At 38.3% G+C, this 21,721-nt stretch overlaps 1 protein-coding gene across 14 annotated transcripts in view; it reads right to left on the bottom strand.

Annotated features, from left to right (window-relative positions):
- The window catches only part of ARB2A (ARB2 cotranscriptional regulator A), a 465,105-nt gene that overhangs the window by 66,325 nt on the left and 377,059 nt on the right, over positions 1–21,721 (bottom strand). For 7 of the 14 annotated variants that reach the window (XM_073234034.1, XM_073234024.1, XM_073233975.1 and 4 more), the window contains one exon: positions 1,979–19,724. The exons of the other annotated variants lie outside the window; for them this stretch is intronic. In XM_073234034.1, coding sequence (XP_073090135.1) covers positions 19,480–19,724 — 245 coding nt within the window. In that variant the 3' untranslated portion in view covers positions 1,979–19,479. Of the gene's footprint in view, positions 1–1,978; positions 19,725–21,721 lie in introns of those variants that run through there. 14 annotated transcript variants of the gene reach the window in all.

The following is a 21,721-nucleotide window of genomic DNA, read 5'->3' as shown; positions in this document are numbered from 1 at the left end:
TCATTACATCATTTCCACAAAATACTGAAAAAAACCCCTGCAGGTCCTACAAGCTGAAGTCAGTGGTTCTCAACTGTCAGCATGTACACTGAAGACTAACCAGGGTACTTTTTAAAAATGCAGATTCTTGGGCTTACCTAGGATTTACTTCTGATCTCTGGGGGAGTGACACAGCAATCTTAATGAGGAAATGTGTCAAGGCGAGAGGAAAGAGAACTAACTAGCATTTGTTTCTATCTAAAATGTTTTAACTTCTTTCTCATTTCTTCTTTCCTTCTTTGCCTTTTTTCCCCTTTCCCCAGGCTTGAATATGGGCTCTAATTGCTTCTCAGATGCATTTCCAACCTTCTTGGGGATTCCAGAAACAAGCCCACTCTGAAGCTGCTGTTCATTTTTATACTGGACCAGGGTCGTTTAAGTTCTAAACCTTAAACTTTAAAGGAGCACTAAACAAACAGCAATGTTAAAACATATAAATAAATCACTTCCCTCTAATATCATAAAAATTGCTATAATGCATTGACCATTAATATGTGGTAGGCACTTAGCTAAGTGCTTTACATACCTATCAGTTGCTTTAACATATCAAAACCCTCCAATTATGAATACTTCATCAGAAGCAAGAGGCCCAATGGTTCTGATCCAGACATTGCTACTGATTTCTAATTAACTGACTTTTTATTCTTTAGCAGTTGGGAATGAATCCCTTAAAGACAAAATGAAGGTGTCTCTCATTCTTCATGTTTAACTCTGGTCACTGTAGCACTCTTCTGCAATAATAAATTTCTTTTCCCCTAATTTGACCCCAACATGCTATCTTTCTAACCATCTTAATCAAATAATCCCCCTTTTCAACCTTAAAAAAATCTTACAGGAATTCCAGCCCATTTGCTCTCCTTTTTCTCTAGTAGCCTCTCTCTGTTTTCACTTCCCTCCCTAACTGTTTAGAGTCTATGGTCCAACAGGTGATATGTTTTCCTAAAATGCTTTGTTCCATTGTCCATGAATTGCACTTGCCTGGAAAACTCCTATGTTAGATGAGTCCTTTGGACTGGCTTCTTGCTGGCTAAGAGATCACTGGCCCTATACACAAATGACCATCAGCGACACTGGACCCTCAGCATTGCTCAGCCATTGTACTCTGTAATCCTTGACAATGCTCCAGATGTTGTGATTTAAACATTTAAAAAGATCATAAAGGCACTAAAAGAAAGTACAAGAGAATGCATGTGTAATTGTGGGGGGACTTGAGGCATGGCAGCAAGACCAGAAACTAAAGAAAAAAATGGTTGATATTTTTGGCTCCATAAAAATGTAAAACTCCCGTAAGGAAAAAAAGAAAAATTCCAGAAGCAAATCAGAAAGATAAAAGGCAAACTGGGCAAAAATATAACAAATATAATAAGGATTTCTATCCATCCTTTATAAAGTACTACCAATCAATAAGGAAATGACAAAAATTCAACAGAAAGACCTTTTTATAAGATAAATATAAATGGACAATAATTACATAAAAATATGTTCAACCTTTCTCCTTATCCAGTAAACACAAACTTAAATGAGGTTTTTTTCTTTTTGTAGATTAGCAATGATTAAAATGGTAACACTGACTTTTTCAGTATCCTTTAGAGCTTTAATAGCCTGTGGCACTGCTGATCACCGCTCTGGCTCAGAGCATTCTCTTTCCTGGGCTTACTTTTTTTAAATTTAATTTTAATTTTTTAATTTTGTTATCATTCATCTACAATTACATGAAGAACATTATGTTTACTAGGCTCCACCCTTCACCAAGTCCCCCCCCCCAACCCCATTAGAGTCACTGTCCATCAGCGTAGTAAGATGCTGTAGAATCACTACTTGTCTTCACTGCGTTGCACAGCCCTCCCCATGCCCCCCCACATGCTAATTATACATGCTAATCGTAATGCCCCCCTTTTTTTCCCGCTGCCCTTACCCCTCCCTTCCCAACCATCCTCCCTAGTACCTTTCCCTTTGGTAACTGTTAGTCCATTCTTGGGTTCTGTGATTCTGCTGCTGTTTTGGTCCTTCAATTTTTCTTTATTCTTATACTCCACATATGAGTGAAATCATTTGGTACTTGTCTTTCTCAGCCTGGCTTACTTCACTGAACATAATACCCTCTAGCTCCATCCATGTTGTTGCAAATGGTAGGATTTGTTTTCTTCTTATGGCTGAATAATATTCCATTGTATATATGTATCACCTCTTCTTTATCCATTCATCTACTCATGGACATTTAGGTTGCTTCCATTTCTTGGCTATTGTAAATAGTGCTGCGATAAACATAGGGGTGCATATGTCTTTTTCAAACTGGGCTCCTGCATTCTTAGGGTAAAGTCCTAGAAGTGGAATTCCTAGGTCAAACGGTATGTCTATTTTGAGTTTTTTGAGGAACCTCCATACTGCTTTCCACAATGGTTGAACTAATTTACATTCCCACCAGCAGTGTAGGAGGGTTCCCCTTTCTCCACAACCTCGCCAACATTTGTTGTTGTTTGTCTTTTGGATGGTGGCCATCCTTACTGGTGTGAGATGATATCTCATTGTGGTTTTAATTTGCATTTCTCTGATGACAAGTGAAGTGGAGCTTCTTTTCATGTGTCTGTTGGCCATCTGAATTTCTTCTCTTGAGAACAGTCTGTTCAGCTCCTCTGCCCATTTTTTAATTGGGTTATTTGCTTTTTGTTTGTTGAAGTGGATGAGCTCTTTATATATTTTTGATGTCAACCCTTTTTTGGATCTATCATTTATGAATATATTCTCCCATACTGTAGGGAACCTTTTTGTTCTATTGATGGTGTCCTTTGCTGTGCAGAAGCTTTTCAGCTTGATGTAGTCCCACTTGTTCATTTTTGCTTTTGTTTGCCTTTCCCAGGGAGATACGTTTGTGAAGAAGTCGCTCATGTTTATGTCCAAGAGATTTTTGCCTATGTTTTTTTCTAAGAGTTTTATGGTTTCATGACTTACATTGAGGTCTTTGATCCATTTCAAATTTACTTTTGTGTATGGGGTTAGACAGTGATCCAGTTTCATTCTCTTACATGTAGCTGTCCAGTTTTGCCAGCACCATCTGTTGAAGAGACTGTCATTTCCCCACTGTATGGCTCCTTTTTCGTATATTAATTGACCATATATGTTTGGGTTAATGTCTGCAGTCTTGATTATGTTCCACTGGTCTGTGGCTCTGTTCTTGTGCCAATACCAAATTGTCTTGATTTCTGTGGCTTTATAGTAGAGCTTGAAGTTGGGGAGTGAGATCTCCCCCACTTCATTCTTCCTTCTCAGGATTGCTTTGGCTATTCTGGGTCTTTGGTGTTTCCATATGAATTTTGAACTATTTGTTTCAGTTCATTGAAGAATGTTGTTGGTAATTTGATAGGGATTGCATCAAATCTGTATATTGCTTTGGGCAGGATGGTCATTTTGACGATATTAATGCTTCCTAGCCAAGAGCATGGGATGAGTTTCCATTTGTTAGTGTCCTCTTTAATTTCTCTTAAGAGTGTCTTATAGTTTTCAGGGTATAGGTCTTTCACTTCCTTGGTTAGGTTTATTCCTAGGTATTTTATTATTTGTGATGCAATTGTGAATGGAATTGTTTTCCTGATTTCTCTTTCTATTAGTTTATTGTTAGTGTATAGGAAAGCCACAGATTCCTGTGTGTTAATTTTGTATCCTATAACTTTGCTGTATTCCGATATCAGTTCTAGTAGTTTTGGAGTGGAGTCTTTAGGGTTTTTTATGTACAGTATCATGTCATCTGCAAGTAGTGACAGTTTAACTTCTTCTTTACCAATTTTGATTGGTTGTATTTCTTTGTTTTGTCTAATTGCCATGGGTAGGACCTCCAGTACTATGTTGAATAACAGTAGGGAGAGTGGGCATCCCTGTCTTGTTCCCGATCTCAGAGGAAAAGCTTTCAGCTTCTCGCTGTTCAGTATGATGTTGGCTGTGGGTTTATCATATATGGCCTTTATTATGTTGAGGTACTTGCCCTCTATACCCATTTTGCTGAGAGTTTTTATCATGAATGGATGTTGAATTTTGTCGAATGCTTTTTCAGCATCTATGGAGATGATCATGTGGTTTATGTCTTTCTTTTTGTTTATGTGGTGGATGATGTTGATGGATTTTCGAATGTTGTACCATCCTTGCATCCCTGGGATGAATCTCACTTGGTCATGGTGTATGATCCTTTTGATGTACTTTTGAATTTGGTTTCCTACTATTTTGTTGAGTATTTTTGTATCTACATTCATCAGAGATATTGGTCTGTAATTTTCTCTTTTAGTGGGGTCTTTGCCTGGTTTTGGTATTAGGGTAATGTTGGCTTCATAGAATGAGTTTGGGAGTATTCCTTCCTCTTCTATTTTTGGGAAAACTTTAAGGAGAATGGGTATTATGTCTTCTCTGTATGCCTCATAAAATTCCGAGGTAAATCCATCTGGCCCGGGGGGTTTTATTCCTGGGTAGTTTTTTGATTACTGCTTCAATTTCTTTCCTGGTAATTGGTTTGTTTAGATTTTGTGTTTCTTCTTGGTCAGTCTTGGAAGGTTGTATTTTTCTAAGACGTTGTCTACTTCTTCTAGGTTTTCCAGCTTGTTAGCATATAGGTTTTCATAGTATTCTCTAATAATTCTTTGTATTTCTATGGGGTACATCATAATTTTTGCTTCTCATTTCTGATTCTGTTGATGTGTGTTGATTCTCTTTTTCTCTTAATAAGTCTGGCTAGAGGCTTGTCTATTTTGTTTATTTTCTCACAGAACCAGCTCTTGGTTTCACTGATTTTTTTCTATTGTTTTATTCTTCTCAATTTAATTTATTTCTTCTCTGATCTTTATTATGTCCCTCCTTCTGCTGACTTTAGACCTCATTTGTTCTTCTTCTTTCAATTTCGATAATTGTGACGTTAGACTATTCATTTGGGATTGTTCTTCCTTCTTTAAATATGCCTGGATAGCTAAATACTTTCCTCTTAAGACTGCTTTCACTGTGTCCCACAGAAGTTGGGGCTTTGTGTTGTTGTTGTCATTTGTTTCTATATATTGCTGCATCTCCATTTTAATTTGGTCATTGATCCATTGACTATTTAGGAGCATGTTGTTATGCTTCCATGTGTTTGTGAGCCTTTTGCTTTCTTTGTACAACTTATTTCTAGTTTTATACCTCTGTGGTTTGAAAAGTTGGTTGGTAGAATTTCAATCTTTTGGAATTTACTGAGGATCTTTTTGTGGCCGAGTATGTGGTCTATTCTGCAGAATGTTCCATGTGCACTTGAGAAGAATGTGTATCCTGTTGCTTTTGGGTGTAGAGTTCTGCAGATGTCTATTAGGTCCATCTGTTATAGTGTGCTGTTCAGTGGCTCTGTGTCCTTACTTATTTTCTGTCTGCTGGATCTATCCTTTGGAGTGAGTAGTGTGTTGAAGTCTCCTAAAATGAATGCATTGCATTCTATTTCCTCCTTTAGTTCTGTCAGTATTTGTTTCACATATGCTGGTGCTCCTGTGTTGGGTGCATATGTATTTATAATGGTTATATCCTCTTGTTGGACTGAGCCCTTTATCATTATGTAGTGTCCTTCTTTATCTCTTGTTGCTTTCTTTGTCTTGAAGTCTATTTTGTCTGATACTAGTACTGCAACACCTGCTTTTTTCTCCCTGTTGTTTGCATGGAATATATTTTTCCATCCCTTGACTTTTAGTCTGTGCATGTCCTTGGGTTTGAGGTGAGTCTCCTGTAAGCAGCATATAGATGGGTCTTGTTTTTTTATCCATTTTATTATTCTGTGTCTTTTGATTGGTGCATTCAGTCCATTTACATTTAGAGTGATTATTGAAAGATATGTACTTATTGCCATTGCAGGCTTTAGATTTGTGGTTACCAAAGGTTCAAGGTTAGTTTCTTTAGTATCTTACTGCCTAACTTAACTTGCTTATTGAGCTGTTATAGACACTGTCTGGTGATTCTTTATTTCTCTCCCTTCTTATTCCTCCTCCTCCATTCTTTATATGTTCATTGTTTTATTCTGTGCTCTTTTGTGTTTCCTTTAACTGCTTTTGTGGGTAGTTGATTTTATTTTTTGCCTTTAGTTAGTATTTGGTTGTTCTGCTTTCTTTGCTGTAATTTTATTTTCTCTGGTGACATCTGTTTAGCCTTAGAAGTGCTCCCATCTAGAGCAGTCCCTCTAAAATACCCTGTAGAGGTGTTTTGTGGGAGGTAAATTCCCTCAACTTTTGCTTGTCTGGGAATTGTTTAATCCCTCCTTCATATTTAGATGATAATCATGCTAGATACAGTATTCTTGGTTCAAGGCCCTTCTGTTTCATTGCATTAAATATATCATGCCATTGTCTTCTGGCCTGTAAGGTTTCTGTTGAGAAGTCTGATCATAGCCTGATGGGTTTTCCTTTGTAGGTGACCTTTTTCCTCTCTGTAGCTGCCTTTAAAACTCTGTCCTTGTCCTTGGTCTTTGCCATTTTAATTATTATGTGTCTTGGTGTTGTCCTTCTTGGGTCCCTTCTGTTGGGAGTTCTGTGTACTTCCGTGGTCTGAATGATTATTTCCCCCCCAGTTTGGGGAAGTTTTCAGCAATTATTTCTTCAAAAACACTTTCTATCCCTTTTTCTCTCTCTTCTTCTGGTACCCCTATAATGCTAATATTGTTCCACTTGGGTTGGTCACACAGTTCTCTTAATATTGATTCATTCCTGGAGATCCTTTTGTCTCTGTGCATCAGCTTCTATGCGTTCCTGTTCTCTGGTTTCTATTCCATCAATAGCCTCTTGCATCTTATCCATTCTGCTTATGAATCCTTCCAGAGATTGTTTCATTTCTGTAATCTCCCTCCAGGTGTCATCCCTTAGCTCTTTTATTTCTTTGAAGCTCCATCAGCATGGTTATGACCTTTATTTTGAATTCTTTTTCAGGGAGATTGGTTAGGTCTATCACCTCAGATTCCCTCTCAGGGGAGGATGTGTGGGTTAGTCTGGTCTGTATCAGATTCTTCTGCCTTTTCATGGCGACAGATGTAGTTGCGGGAAGGTGGAGCGTGTGTTGGCTGGGAGAACGTCCCTTCTTGCTGGTTTGTGGCCTTCCTCTCCTGGGAGAACAGCGACCTCTAGTGGCTTGTGCTGGTCAGCTACGTGCAGACCGGGTTTCTAATTCTTGCCCAGCTGCTGTGAAAGAAGCTCTGCCTTGCTGCCTCAGGCTGCTGCTCCACTATGGTGGAGTGGCGTTGGAGGGGAAATGGGTGGGAGGCTGTTTATCGCTGTGAGGGGCCTCTGAGCTGCACTGCTGCCCAGGGGGTTAGGGCGCCCGGAGTTCCCCAGGATTCCCAGCTGTTGGGCTAAGTGTCCCGGGATGTTTCCACCCAGCTGTGGGGTCCCTGTCCCTTTAAGTCTTTCAAAAAGCACTTGCTTTTTTTTGTCCCAGGGGTGCCGGCTGTGTGCACCCGCTCACAGGTCTTACTGTCCCATTTCTAGTATCCAGCATCCCACGCACTGTGTGTCTGTGCTCCCAGTGAGGATGGCTGGGGCTGGGTATTTTGCAGTCCTGGGCTCCCTCTCCCTCCCTGCTCCGACTTCTTTCCTCCTGCCGGGAGCTGGGGTGAGGGGTGCTCGGGTTCCCCAGGCCATGGCTTGTATCTTACCCCCTTTGCGAGGCACTGGGTTTTCGCAGGTGTAGATGTAGCCTGGCTGTTGTCCTATACCTTCTGGTTTCTCTTTTAGGGATAGTTGTATTTGTTGAATTTTCAAAAATATATATGGTTTTGGGAGGAGATTTCTGCTGCTCTACTCATGCTACCATTTTGGCTCGGCAACCCCCCTTGCCCCCGGCTCGCTTTTCTCCCGTGTTTTCCCTTAGTTCTCTGGTGGCTCCTTCTCTGTCGCTCCTCAAGGGCTTTGTTGCACAGCCACCGTAAGCTGTTCTTCTCACTGAACACGTCCTCCTACGTGGCTTCATCTATCCTACTGCCAGCAAATCTCTATCTCTTGAGCTTTCTCCTGATACATCTAGTAGCTTACTATTCATTTCTTTTGGAAGTCTCGTAGATACCACAGACTTGGTATGTCAAACCAACTCATCATTCCTCCCTAGACATGCTTCCCTTCCTCTCCTCATTTTCTCTGTTAGTCATAGAACATCCATACAGTTGCCCAAACCAAAATGCTGGGCACCAATTTTGATGATTTCCATTCTATCACCTTGCAGTTCGGGTCCTGCTGAGTCTTCTCACATCAGAATATTTTCTCCATCTCCACTGCCCCATGCAGGTCATCAGACTCTGACCAGTTCTGCTTTAGACTTATCCTGTTATCCTCCAGTACATTTCCCATATCACAGCTAGAATGTTCATCGAAAATGCAAATCTAACCATATTATGGTCTTTCCAAGTTCTTTTTTCCATAATCTGAGTCCTGCTTCTCTCTCCAGCTTATGTTTTTTCACTCCAACCTCATCCTCTACTGCTCAAGAATACTGGATGGTGTTTGGTCTCAGGTGGATTCTTTTGCCTTTGTCTTTGCTGGAATTTGGAAAACTATTTCCAGTGCCTTCACCCATATGCCCTATATGTACTTCCACCCTCACCAAGTAGAAATAGCTAACTCTACATTTGTCAGGCCATAGCTTTTTTGAGAGCAAGGACTGGGTCTGTGTTTTAGATTTGTGCCTTTTGCATCTGCTGGTAAAGAACCTAGCACATGACAGGTGTGGAGTGGCTGAACATAAGTGAATGAATATTGTGTCAAAACCCAAAATGCCATGTTTTACTCTGGCATTGTAAAAGGGGTGATGAATCCTTGTAAGTCTTACTGTCACAGACTAGACTAGGCCAAATTGGTTCCCCATATTGCTAAGACACAGCATTATCCCAGATGTCTGCTCACCTAATTAAAAAATAAAGATACTTATTTGGAATCAAGCCAGTCCTTAGGATCACCCTCTGCTCTTTTTTTTTTTAACCCTCAAGCACACAGAAATGGATTAGAAATGTAGGTATCAGTACATAACCCAAATTCTTTACGTCCAAAAACAAATTAAAAAAATCTTGCTCCAGGAGACTTGTTTTCTCCCCTTGGGCTTCTATTGGTTAAATATATCACCAACATCTACCTTGCAAAAGTAGAAGCACTCATCTCTATTTTCAACCTTCTCATCTGAGCAGCAAGTAAGTTGTCTCTGTTGCCTAGCTATTTATGGCCTTCTCTCTCATCTCTATGATGACCACTTTGATCTAATTTTCATCACGTTCCCCCCTAAATATATTCTTACCTGGCCTCCTCTGGTTTATTCTCTTCTCCCCATCTAGTCCCAGGTTACTACCACCAATCCCATCATGCTAGCCCCAAACATACAAACTTCTGATAGCTCCCCACTATCCCTAGAGGATAACATCCAAGCTACTTCTCAGCAGAAGCCTCCTTTATCTTATGGACCTCATTGCCTGCAACATGCTCATTGTTTTCAGCCATACTAAATTTTTGTCCTTCCTTGAACCCATCACACAGTTCTGTATTCTGTACCTGAGCATAAGATATTTTTCTGCATAGCATGTCCTGTATTTTTTCTAGTCATTACTTCTGGAAATAGTTCAAAATTTGCTTCCCATGAAAACTGTCCCTAAACACTCAAGCTAAGCTAAGTAATTCCCTCCTGTGCATTCATCGCACTTTGGATGTTTTTCTAGTGCAACACTTATCACATTGCTTGGTAATGATTTATTTACATGCTGTTGTGGAGACTGCTGACTGTTCATGAAAACCTTTGCTAAAACAATTACAGCCAAGCACATGGTTGCCCAACACATTTCTCATCCCTCCTTTCAGTTATGTGTGTCCGTTTGACAATGTCCTTTCCAATGCAAAAGTGTGGGATTGATTTGTGCCATATCTGGCCAGTGCCTTAAAGAAGTACATGTGGCTCCTTCATAATCTTATCCCCCTCTTCCTGTGCTCCAGAATACTGATGCACCTGGAACTTGCTGTGACCTTGCAGATGACAATATACCTCGGTGGTGGCAACCAAATAGGATAGAAAGAAACTTGGACCCTCCACCTGGCTGTGTGGGGTGGAGCTACCTGCCCACCTGAAATGCCCACCTTGGACTAATATGTGTGAGAAAATAAATTTCTATTCCCTCTCTATATCAGGGGTCTCTTTGTTAGAGCAGCTAATCTTTACCTTAACTTACAATAAAGGCTTTTTTCTCCTTTTTGTTTCTTTGTACTTCAGGAGTAGAAGCTGACTCGTGCTTCTTTGTGACCCCTTTGACAAGCAGTGTTCAATAAAGCTAGCTGAATGAACTCTGAAGATAAACTGGTACCTCAACTATGTTCAGTTTTGTGAAAGGACCACAGGCAAAGGGATAAGAAGGAAATAAAGTATGAGAACTGTTTCATGTTACCATGCCTACACACCTTTAGAGAATTCAGGTCTACTGACACAGGATCTGAGGATACTTAAAGAAATGGAACTAGGAAAAGAGATCTAGAATCTATGATCAGGATACAATGAAACACTGGCAATGTCTTCAGGAAGAGAGTACATGAGGACCATCAACTCCCCCATAAAAAATTCAGTAATACTCATACCTACTGGACACTGGTCTATCTTCCCGATAATCCTGCTCTATTATTTTGCTGTAGGTGGTAGTTAGTCCCCAGAGACAGGTACTTCCTCTCCCCTACCTCTGTCCATCCCCCACCGTGAGCCACGCCTGTATAGCATTATTAATATCCTGTATAGTCTCCTCCCCCTGAAAGTGGGCCGGCCTCATGAATCTTTGCAAACACAGAATATGCTGGAGGTGATGCTGCCTGAGTTTTGAGGCTAGGTCCTAAGTTTTTCAGCTACTGTCTGGAACTCTTTCAGTACCTACATGCTCTTCGGATGCTCCCTCTTAGAATCAGCACATGCTCGATGAAGCCCAAGATACATGGAGAGGCCATGTACAGTGCTCCAGTAGACAGCCCCAGCTAAATTAACTAGCTAATAATCAGCATCAACTGCCAGCCATGTGAATGAGCCACTCTGGATGTCCAGCTCAGTGACCTTTCACATGACTCCAGCCTCAATCAGAATTTGACTATAACTCAATGAGAGAACCCAGGCAAGAACCTCTCAGCTGAGCTCAGTCAACCTACTGAAACATGAAAGACACTAATAAACTGTTTTTTAAACCACTATGTTTTTGGATGGTTTGTTATGTAGAAATAGATCACCAGAACACTAAAACTGGTATGAACCTGGCCTTTGCATAATGTTATGAAGACTTTTGAGCATTACCTGGAAGTGTTTTGGCCTTCTAGAGAACAATGTCTCCCAAAGGCCTATGTAACAGCCTTCTTTTTCTTGATTTCCTGTTTTTTTTTCTTTAAGCTTCAAAATGATCATTAAAAAATGATGAATGTTAGAGGGTGTGTTTCAAAACTGTTTTCCCTTCAATTTGTTCATCTCCTAGGGGTAAGAAGACACTAAGCTATGTGTGAACAGTAAATAAACAAAGTTATGTGCAACACCCTAAGAAAGGAAAAGTTGGAGTGTCATGGAGTCAGAAAGTAGTTGCACACATATCAGAAGGATATTTTGTAGTAATGCACAGATTACAATTGGTAGCATTTATTACTAAATGGACATAGTTGGAATGTAATCATTGTGGTATTCAGTGAGAAGTAATTGCCAAGACCTCATCTTGTATTTACCCCACACATTTCCTATCAAAATCAGATTATTCCCATTTAACCATCTTTCAATCTATATCCTCCCTATTGTTGCTCTGGGATAATTTTGTTTTGCAAAACCAATAATTTGCTTCCAGAGGAAAGTATCCTAAAGGTTTAGTAATCTTAGAAGAGGGAAAAATGATCTGAATCCTGAAGTAACTTATAAAGTTTGAATGCAAGGAGTTTAATTTCAAGTCTCCATTTCTATGCCTTCTTCTCCATCAACCTCTTCAGTGCCTAGTGCTCTAAGGCTGTTCTTGGTCTACCTCTCCAATATCTTGACTTGTAGGCATCTCCATGCATGAAATCCTTCCTGAACCTCTATTAAAACTTCCCAGTCCTGTGCCCCATTCTTTCAGTGATTCCACTAACTAACTGACCTATTTGAAGAGGAAACTTAAGATGACTGTCACATGGTTTCTCTGTCTGTCTTTGAATTCTATCCCCTTTCTTCACTTCCACTGTCATGACGAGCATTTAGGCATCATTTCCTTTTGCAGGACTATAATAATGACCTTTGAACTGTACTTTCCCTATCTTCAGCCTTTCCTCTCAATATATCTTATTCACAGCTGTTAGATAAATATTTTTGAAGTACAGTTTTTATAGTTTATTTCCTCCCTCAAAAACCTTTGATCCACAGTACTTAAGCAAACACAGACCCACCCTCACATACACATACACAAACAACCCTCCCTCAGTCTATCCTTTAATGTTCTCTGACAACTCATTCCTATTCATTTACTTTATTCTCCATTTACATTCATGATGCATCTACCAAACTCCCTTCTTGCTATTCTTAATGTATATGTAACATATTTTATATTCTTGAGTCTTTGCTCAGGTTGACAATCCTAATTGGAATATTCTTCTTCCCTTCTGTGAATCTTCAAATCCTACCCATTTTTCCAAGCTCAGCTTAATGGACTTCTCTCACCTCAATCCCTGCATGTCATGTTGGATCTTACAATTGGATAGAATTACCCCTTTCAAATTTCTCTATTACTTGTATCAACATCTCCCTTATAATCATTTTCCCTTTCTCCTTATTAAATTTATGAACCTTTATTTCCTTCCAATTGTTATTTTATTAAGAGCAAAATATGCTGCTTAATAATATTGTTGCATGGATGAGGGTGTTATTAGTTCAATGTTACTCATTCTAAGTAATATTCACATTTTACAACCTGTCATAGAGTGTCTAATATAGGAAATGCAGTGGTAAGAGCACAGAAATCTTTTTTTTTTGGTGGGAAAATGTGAATCAAAAATACTATAGTGCTGGCTATGCACTCAGTTCTCCTCTCCTAATGTTACCTTCTAATTTAAAAAGACAAGTTTGTCTGGATGTTCTTGCCCTACTGAGAAAAAGGATAACCAATCTCTCTATTTTTACATTTATTTAGTTCTTCTTCATCTTCATACCTGTTCTCTTTCAAATCTTATGAGATTGCTCCATCTCTCATTTGTCATAATAACTACCGGTTCTCTCAATTGTTTGCCCTTCCCTTTGGGTTTTAAAACTTTATATATATATATATATATATATTTACAAACACTGAGAGTTACCTTGTATTGGTATATAGTATCTGGCTTTCTTGCCCATCTAACTAATCACTTACTTTCTTAAATCTTTTAAATTTTCCTTCTTATTATCATAAGCTTACTTAAATCATTTTATGACACAATTATTTAAGTAGCAAACTAATCCTACAAGCAGCAACCTGAATGAAAATCTCACTTCATGTGACATGGAGCCTTTATATTTTTTAATACGTGCCTCATATACAGTTCCTTTCTACCTCCCTATATAATTTTGTTGTTCAATTTTGTGTTTGTGTGATGCTTTCATAATGAATTCAAACTACCACCCTGTGAAAGTTTTATCTTAATGAAATATTTTTTTAATAAAAAATAATGCAGGCAATTAATTTATAAATCACATTGTTTTTTACCACTTAAGTACACCACATTTTCCCTGCTGATATTGGCACAATGTAGCATTTTATGCTGCACCATGATAAAAAAAACCCACTTTTAAAAATTGAAATAAAACCCCTACTAAGCTGGTAGAGTGAAACACATTTTTATACAGATATTTTAATTACTCTTACTTAAAACCTTGCAGAGATTCTGCATTCATGTTCTATGAAAGTTCATATTCACATATTTGAAGAAATTATTTGTTAGGTTTAAGCATTAAACAAAATGCCTCTAATCAGTAGGATTTCATACTACTTCAAAGAAATAATGAAACACATATTATTATTTTATGAATTATTCCTAGTTTTTAAAAAAACTGAAGTATCATTGATATACAATCTCATGTTGGTTTCAAATGTACAACGTTTCAACAGTTACTCATATTATTAAATCCTCACCCCCTCTAGTGAGATTATTGTCTGTCAACGTAGAAAGATGTTAACAGAATCATTGACTATACTCAGATGTATTATATTTGTAAAATAACTTGCAATACATTCCTTGGAGTAATCCTTGGAGGAATATTTTGGTAAGGATGATTTTCAGAATTTGGAGGATGGGTTAAAGAGCTCAGGGAAGTGAAATATGTACATTCAGCACAGTCAAAACCATATAAGATTCATCTAGACATGGAACTCAAGGTTTCTAGTTTCTGTCTGTTGGTTATTCCTGAATAGTAATTTTGCTTTCACTTATTTCCAAATTGGCACTCTCAGTGAGCTGAACTTAATAATTAATTCACCAGATAGTTTTAAAGTGCCTGCCTCCTTTGTGCCAGGCACTGTTCCAGACCCTGGAGATGTATCTGAACAAAACTAACAAAGCTTACAGTCCAGTGGGGGGCAGGGGAGGCTAAAGCAAATCATAAACATAACAAATCACTCAGATTCATTAAGGGTTGGGCTATCATAAAATGTTACAGAAAAAACAGAACAGAGAAGGTTAGAGATGTGATTTTAAATGAAGTAGTCAGGATAGGAATCACTGAGAAAGTGATATTTGAATAAAGACTGGAAGGAGATGAGGGGGTGAGCCTGTGGCTGTCTAAGGGCAGAACATTCTAGGCATAGGCCAGTGCAAAGAAGTTGAAATCAATCATTCACTGCAGTCAGTTTCTGCTGAAACCAGGATGAAAACATAGTTAAAGCAAAAGTCTATGGATGAATATTCTAATATTTGTGATACTTCTTTTATTATATTCTACTCAACACTGATCTAATAATTCTTGATAGAGCACAAACTATATGCTAGATATTGAAGAAATAACGATGAAAAGAGACACAGCTCTTGTCTTTATCCAATATAGTTTAATGACGGTGGGAGAGACAAGTAAGAGGTATTATTCAGTAACACACACTGTGGTAGGGGTGGTACAGGCTGCCATGGGTGGGGGTGGGTGGTGAGGGGTGGTGGCAGAGAGAAGATAGAGTTCCTCTCCCAGATTCCAGGAGATGGGATTTTATGGAGAAAACTACTGGAGATTAAAGTCTTTCATTTCTGCTCCTAACAGCATAGACATCAGAACAGGCGGTATACAGAATCAAGTAATAAATGCATCACATGTATTTAATCCTCACAATACTCTATGTGGAAAATTCAATTGTCCTCATTTCATAAGTGGAGGAATGGAAGCAGAGAGTGGTTAGGGATCTTGTCCAAGGTCACTGAGATAGACAGTGGCAGAGAAAGGATATGAATGCAGACTGTGTGGCTCCTGAGTCTGTGCTTTTAACCAGTATCTTGCACACTCTCTGAGCAGCATGCTTGTATAATATTTTGTTAATGAATAAAGACCTCTATATTTTCTAGCTGTTTATAGGTAAGACTTGGTATGGACTCTCTGAATAGTTTGATTCTAGAATAAGTTTTTATGAGCATGACCTAGAATACAGAAAGTCTGTTTTGTCTGGAAATTAAAATCAAATCATCTTGTTCATACTGTGGTATGAACTTTTGACATGGGTATTCACTAGCCCATTAACATAAGAAGTTTGCACTAGGAGCAGCTCTTTGGAATCCTCTCTCCCCTCTGTCTTCTGACATCCTCAGTATGATCTCTTTTAATTTGAGTGCTGTCTACTGAATGCACCAGATTTTGTCAAATGTCCAGGGTCCATGAATAAATTAAATAGAAAATCTGTCCTCTGGAGCTTTAGCCCTGTTCTCAGATACTACCTTCAGTTGGCTTGTGCTTAAAGTAAAAACACTAGGGATGTTCTGGACCAAAACACAAATCATTTGACTTCTTCCAGGCTACCAGGGTTGTCAGATGGTAACTATCCTGAGTAGAAACTGTACTAGAGATCTAGATGGAAAGCCTAGATGAGCTTGGAAAAGAGGCACATGTGGGTGTAGGATGAGCTGGGAGCCTTGCAGAACTAGGTGTTCGCTCTGCTGGATTCCTGAGAGATGACAATTTCCCATTTTCATCATGCCCAGCTCCTTGACTAGCTAGACAACTGGAAATTCTAACTGGGGATTACACAAATTCTATCTGCTGAGGAAATAACATTCTCTGACAATGATAAGTGTCACAAGTTCCAGTGGGAATTCTTAGATACACCTAAACAATAGGAAGAACAATTATGTATGAAAATGTGGAAATAGCAGACTAGGGAATTAGAATCCTATCATTTTTAAGATCATGTATACTTTTCTAATAATACCTTGTAGTAGAAAGCCATTGAATGATTTAGCAAAAACTGTATGAATATTTATACAGCTTCTACATAAATATCTTTACTGTACAACTTGGTTATGTTCAGGTATGACATACGTAACATTAAATAACAATGAAGCTTCATGTCTCATGAGTCATTCTGAAGGCTGGATCCATCAAACAGAATGTCCTAGCAGCTAAACTGATGGGAGAGACACAGAATGTTTAAGAAGAGTCATACTCAAGTATAAATTTCAAGTAGAATAGGAAGAAAAAGATTTTATCTACTGAATTAGTAAAAAAAATTAGATGAAAGAAATCGGCAAAAATAGTGATTAAAGATTAGTGTACAATGAAATGGACTCATCATGCTATTACATGAGTGTTAACATCTCATTCAGTAGAAGAAATCATGATCAATTTTCTATGTATAAGGTGAGGTCAACTTATTATCAAAGGAAAATACTGGCTAGACTTACAGAGATGTGAACAAAAGTCAATGGTTTCGATTGCTAATTTTTAGTTTTATCTGTTAATCTCATGTTCCTCCCAAAGCAAATAAATATTTCCATAATACATAAATAACACATTTAAAAAAATTGAGTAAATAAAAATAGACAACAATTATGTAATTGCTACTTCTAAGTACTATTATATTGGCCTGAATTTATATTGAGACATTATAAAATGTTTTCTGTCTCTAAAACACTAGATTGCCTCTGAGAGAATTCATAAAGTTATACTGATAACCAAATGAACACACAGTAAACTTTCTAGTTGAAAATATGGGCCTCCTAATGAAAGGATAAAAAATAAGAGAAATGTAATGTACATTAGACTCATATTGTGGCAAATGTGTGTGCATCTAATCTAATGCTTGCATACATTATTCCAATGCTTTGAGAACAGAGTAACAATTGTAATTTTGCTCTGAATCAAAATAACAGAATCTGTCATTTGACATGTTGTAGTGTTTGCACTTTCATTATTGTTCACAGAATAATTGTATGCTTCCTTTTACTTTTATTTTGCAGAGCATATCACTCTAAGAAATGCTACTCAAACTATCTTCAGCAGGAATCTCAAAGTCAAAATTAGTCGCTGTGTTTCAGTAGACATTTTCAATATGCCCCTTCATATACTTAAGTATATCTGTTCTGATAAAATGTGATTCTTACATGCCTCATACATTATTTCACCATATTTGCATTGTTATAATAGGGTATTGACTGATTTTCAGTTTAAGGGACTAAGGTAGTACTCAGTAACGACTGGGTGCTACAAGTTTATTGCAAGTGCCTAAGGTTCACTCACCCCATGCAATTTAGTCAATAACCAATTTTTATACTCCTATCTCCTTCAAAATTCCAAACCAATAATCCCTGTGTTTTTTTTAATTATTTCAGTATCAGACTCACATTTCCCATGGAAATCAATATGGGTGCAATCCATTAGCCAAAAATCTGCAGTACTGCAATGCAAACATATTAAAAATATTGATCTTGGAAGGCTACTGATGTTTTGATTGACTTTAATGTTTGTAAGCAGCAATAACAGAATTTCAATGACTGAAACAAACTTTTGATTAAAATTATAGATTTTCTTGAGGGGCATTTGCTATTTTACTAGTTTAAAGCGTACCACATAGCTTACTTGCTTGCTATAAATAAGCACAATGGGATATACTTATCCAACCTCTTATTTGTAAATATTTTAGGCTATCATAGCTTACACATCTTTACTGTACTTTGAACTGCTGTGACATTTCAATTCCACTTATTATATTGCATAGTATGGAGGAATTTCAGACTGAGAATGGCAGGAAGTGAGATCTCTAATCCTTCTTTTACTATTATGCAACCTTTGGGGAGGCATTTAAAATCTCAGTTTAAATTCCCCAAATGTAAAATGGAATTAACCTTGGGAATCAATGAACATTCTTAATACATTTTGTGATCAATGGACAACAAAGACCATAACTGATAGATATTAAAGATTATTTGACTCAAAAGTGTGTCCCTCAAAGAAAGCACAGAATTTTGCAACTGTTTAGTGATCGAGCAATGCTCACATTTTATCTATAAGGAGATTGAGCCCCCAAAGGTCCAATGACACCCCAGGATGCTTTTCAGAGGCATTCCCTGACCAGCACTCTGTCTAGAATATACTGCTGTGCCCTCACCAGGCACTCTGACACCACTATCAAAAACATCTGTATCTATCTATCTATCTATACACATACATTATATGTATAACACACATATATAACTATTACATATATATCAAATACATATGTAATTTGTCTACCTGTTCATTATGTTTCCTCTTCTAAACTTTAAGCTCTATGCAACAGGAATTTTGGTTATCCTTTTCACTGCCAAATCTCTAACACCTAGAATAATGCTATAGGATCTCAGTAAGTATGTTTGAATGAATGAAGCAGGAAGGAGCCAGAACTGCCAGCAGAATGGGGTTGGGTGGGGAAGGACTTGAATCTCTTACCTCTCAGGCCACTGCTGCTCTAAGGTTTCCTTCTTAATGTGCTCCTTTAACTTTCCAGATTCCAGCTGTAAGTGTCAAAGGGGATTTGGACTCTTACCTATTGCATATATTTCTGTCAGAGTTAAGGAAATTTTCAAGTTTACTTGAACTGTTTGATTATTCTTCCCTTCCTTAGGTTCTTTTCTCCATTTGTTCTACTTTCCACTATGTTAAAATTGTAATAAATTCTCTACACTTTTTTTAATTATTTTTATTTTGGTATCATTAATCTACAATTACATGAGTAACATTATGTTTACTAGGCTACCCCCTTCACCAAGTCCCCCCCACAAACTGCATTACAGTCACTGTCCATCAGCATAGTAAGATGCTGTAGAAAATTCTCTACACTTTTATTGTGACATTTCATTGGGATAAAGAAAAACAGCAATAGTTTAGGCAAATAGTGGAAATTAAAAATCACCTATTAATCAGCTTATTTTGTTCTATTCTAGTCAGTCCCATATCAAGGAAGCATCAAGGAATAGCTTACAAATGTGCAGGAACTTGAGCCTCCTCATAAATTCTTTTAGCTTTCCCCCAAATTACCTAAGTACATACAGAATATGTTTGTGCATATACAGTGCAGCTTGAAAACAAATCCCCCAGCCCTCTTCCACAGGGCTGCGGCCACCATACTGTCGGGAGCCACCTCTGGTGCTGGTTCTCTCTGGTGGGTGGAGGGGAAGCAGAGCTCTTCAGAACTACTGGGTCTGGGTAACAATCCCAGTTCTCAAACTGAAAAGCTACGTGGACCTTGGTTTGTTCCCCTGTAGGAAAGAGTCTAACATTCCCTGCAAAGAATAACCAGGAGAAGGAAATGAGACAATATGCATATAGTGAACAGCACACAGCAGGTGTGCTAACAGGGTTAGTTCCCTTTATCCCTTCACACATCGGTGAAAAAAAAAATAGCTAACAGTGCTTTCTGTTTCTTAGTACTGTACTATTACTTTTTTTCCTTATGACTCTCATTTCTGTGATTTTTCTCTCAGAATTGGAGTCTATTTATAAAGACCATAGTGATGAAACTGAAACTGCAAAAGGTATCTACATATTTATGTGGGACCACAAGTAGTTTTTGGGAATCAACAGAGGCAGATGGAAGGTGAAACTGTCTCAAAGAACGGATGATCTGATCAAATAGTCAAAAGAAATACTTGGGTCACTGGAGAAATTAACTCTGTACAAGTACCAGAGCCTCAGGGGGGAAGGCAATGTCACATTTCGAGCACGATAATAAATAGCATTACCCTCTTCCACTTGCCCTCTGGTTATTCCATCTCCGTAAGTGGCATGGTACCCTCAGTATCCTAACATCCCCACCCTCCTTAATCCAGTCCTAGAAACCACCTTCAGCTTCATATGCATGTATCCTTGATCAAAAACAGCTCCTATCAGCAGCTCTATCTGGCTGCCACAGCTGGGGGCCTTTGCATGAGACCTCCTGGGACTATCTAAGGTCCAGAAGCAATAAGCTGAGCCAGTCCTCTGCTTTCAGTGCTATCTTAGTGTAGTGATGCCTACAGAACAGCTTTAAGGAAGGTGAAGGGAACCTATGAAGGGGCAGGCATTTAATTGAAGATCAACAAAATACTGAAGAGAAAGATGAGTTTTCTTAAAGGTCTGTTATTATTTCTGAAGATGAGAAGGACTGTACGTATGGAGTAATGGGAGAAGCCACTATGCAAAAGGGAGGAAACGGTTCTATTCTCTGTGCCAAAGTAATCAGTGTGACTTGCAGTGACCTTAACAAACCCACAGCTCCGATTCTCTGCCACAGCCCTAGCAATGCTATTTGACTGCAACTGAAAGCCTGACTGAAATACAGTCATGACTTAATTACATGCCATCCGATGTGTCATATGGTACCATAGAAACTGTTCTTTTTGCTCTCCAGGCCACTGTTAGAACCACCAGATCTTCATTTTGAAGGCCATATACTCCTTTGAAAATATGATAGAAGCTGTAATTCCCCTCCCCATAATGCCAAGTCAGCACAGAATTTGAAGAAGTTTATGCAACTCCCTGCAGCAATTCCATGGATCCCCAGGTCTGAGGGTATATAAGGGTAATCTGACTGTGTTGGAAAATACTAGGATGCCCCCTTTCCTCACAGAATTGCAGGCACATAGTGTGAAGATATTTGCCTATGGGTGAAGAGGGGAAGGAGAAGAGAGAGGCAACTTTTAAATGGAAAGTGTTCTTTTTCTTAAGTTAGAAAGTATTCAGATGAAGGAAAAAGACCATTCAAATGCCAGGACTTGGAAGCATGTAACATAAGTTGTATGCAAGTTGGAGATATGGCTTAATTCCAAGTACAAAATATTTCAGCTTTATGGGGGAAGCTAACCATAGGCCAAAACCTCCAAGCATATACATAAGCCATTTAGCATTTTAAAAGGCCCAGTATTTTAATTTCTTAAGAAATTCTCATTATGCAAACATAAATATTGAGGGCTACTAGTAGTTGTAGAGAAATATTTTGGCATAGATTCTAATGGAGATTTGTTGATCTTTTTTCAGGGGCGCATTAGAAAATTTAAAACAATTATTGAGCACTTGGAAGACACCATCCTCATTTATACTATTTTAAGGCACATTAGATTAGGGTCTGAAACTTCTAGACATTATGCTTCTAAATTGTAGGGTAAGCATTTGTCCTCAAACTGCAGACAAAAATTGGGAAAAAATATCTCAGAAGCTCAAACTCTAGTTGTCAACCCTCATCTACATATTCTTCAGTTAAGCAACTATTGGTCAGAGAGTACAGAATAAAAGCCCTTCAGTG

Source organism: Manis javanica, chromosome 1 (genome assembly GCF_040802235.1).
Source record: "Manis javanica isolate MJ-LG chromosome 1, MJ_LKY, whole genome shotgun sequence".
NCBI classification, from domain to species: domain Eukaryota; kingdom Metazoa; phylum Chordata; class Mammalia; order Pholidota; family Manidae; genus Manis; species Manis javanica.
This window is presented reverse-complemented; position numbering and strand designations above follow the sequence as displayed.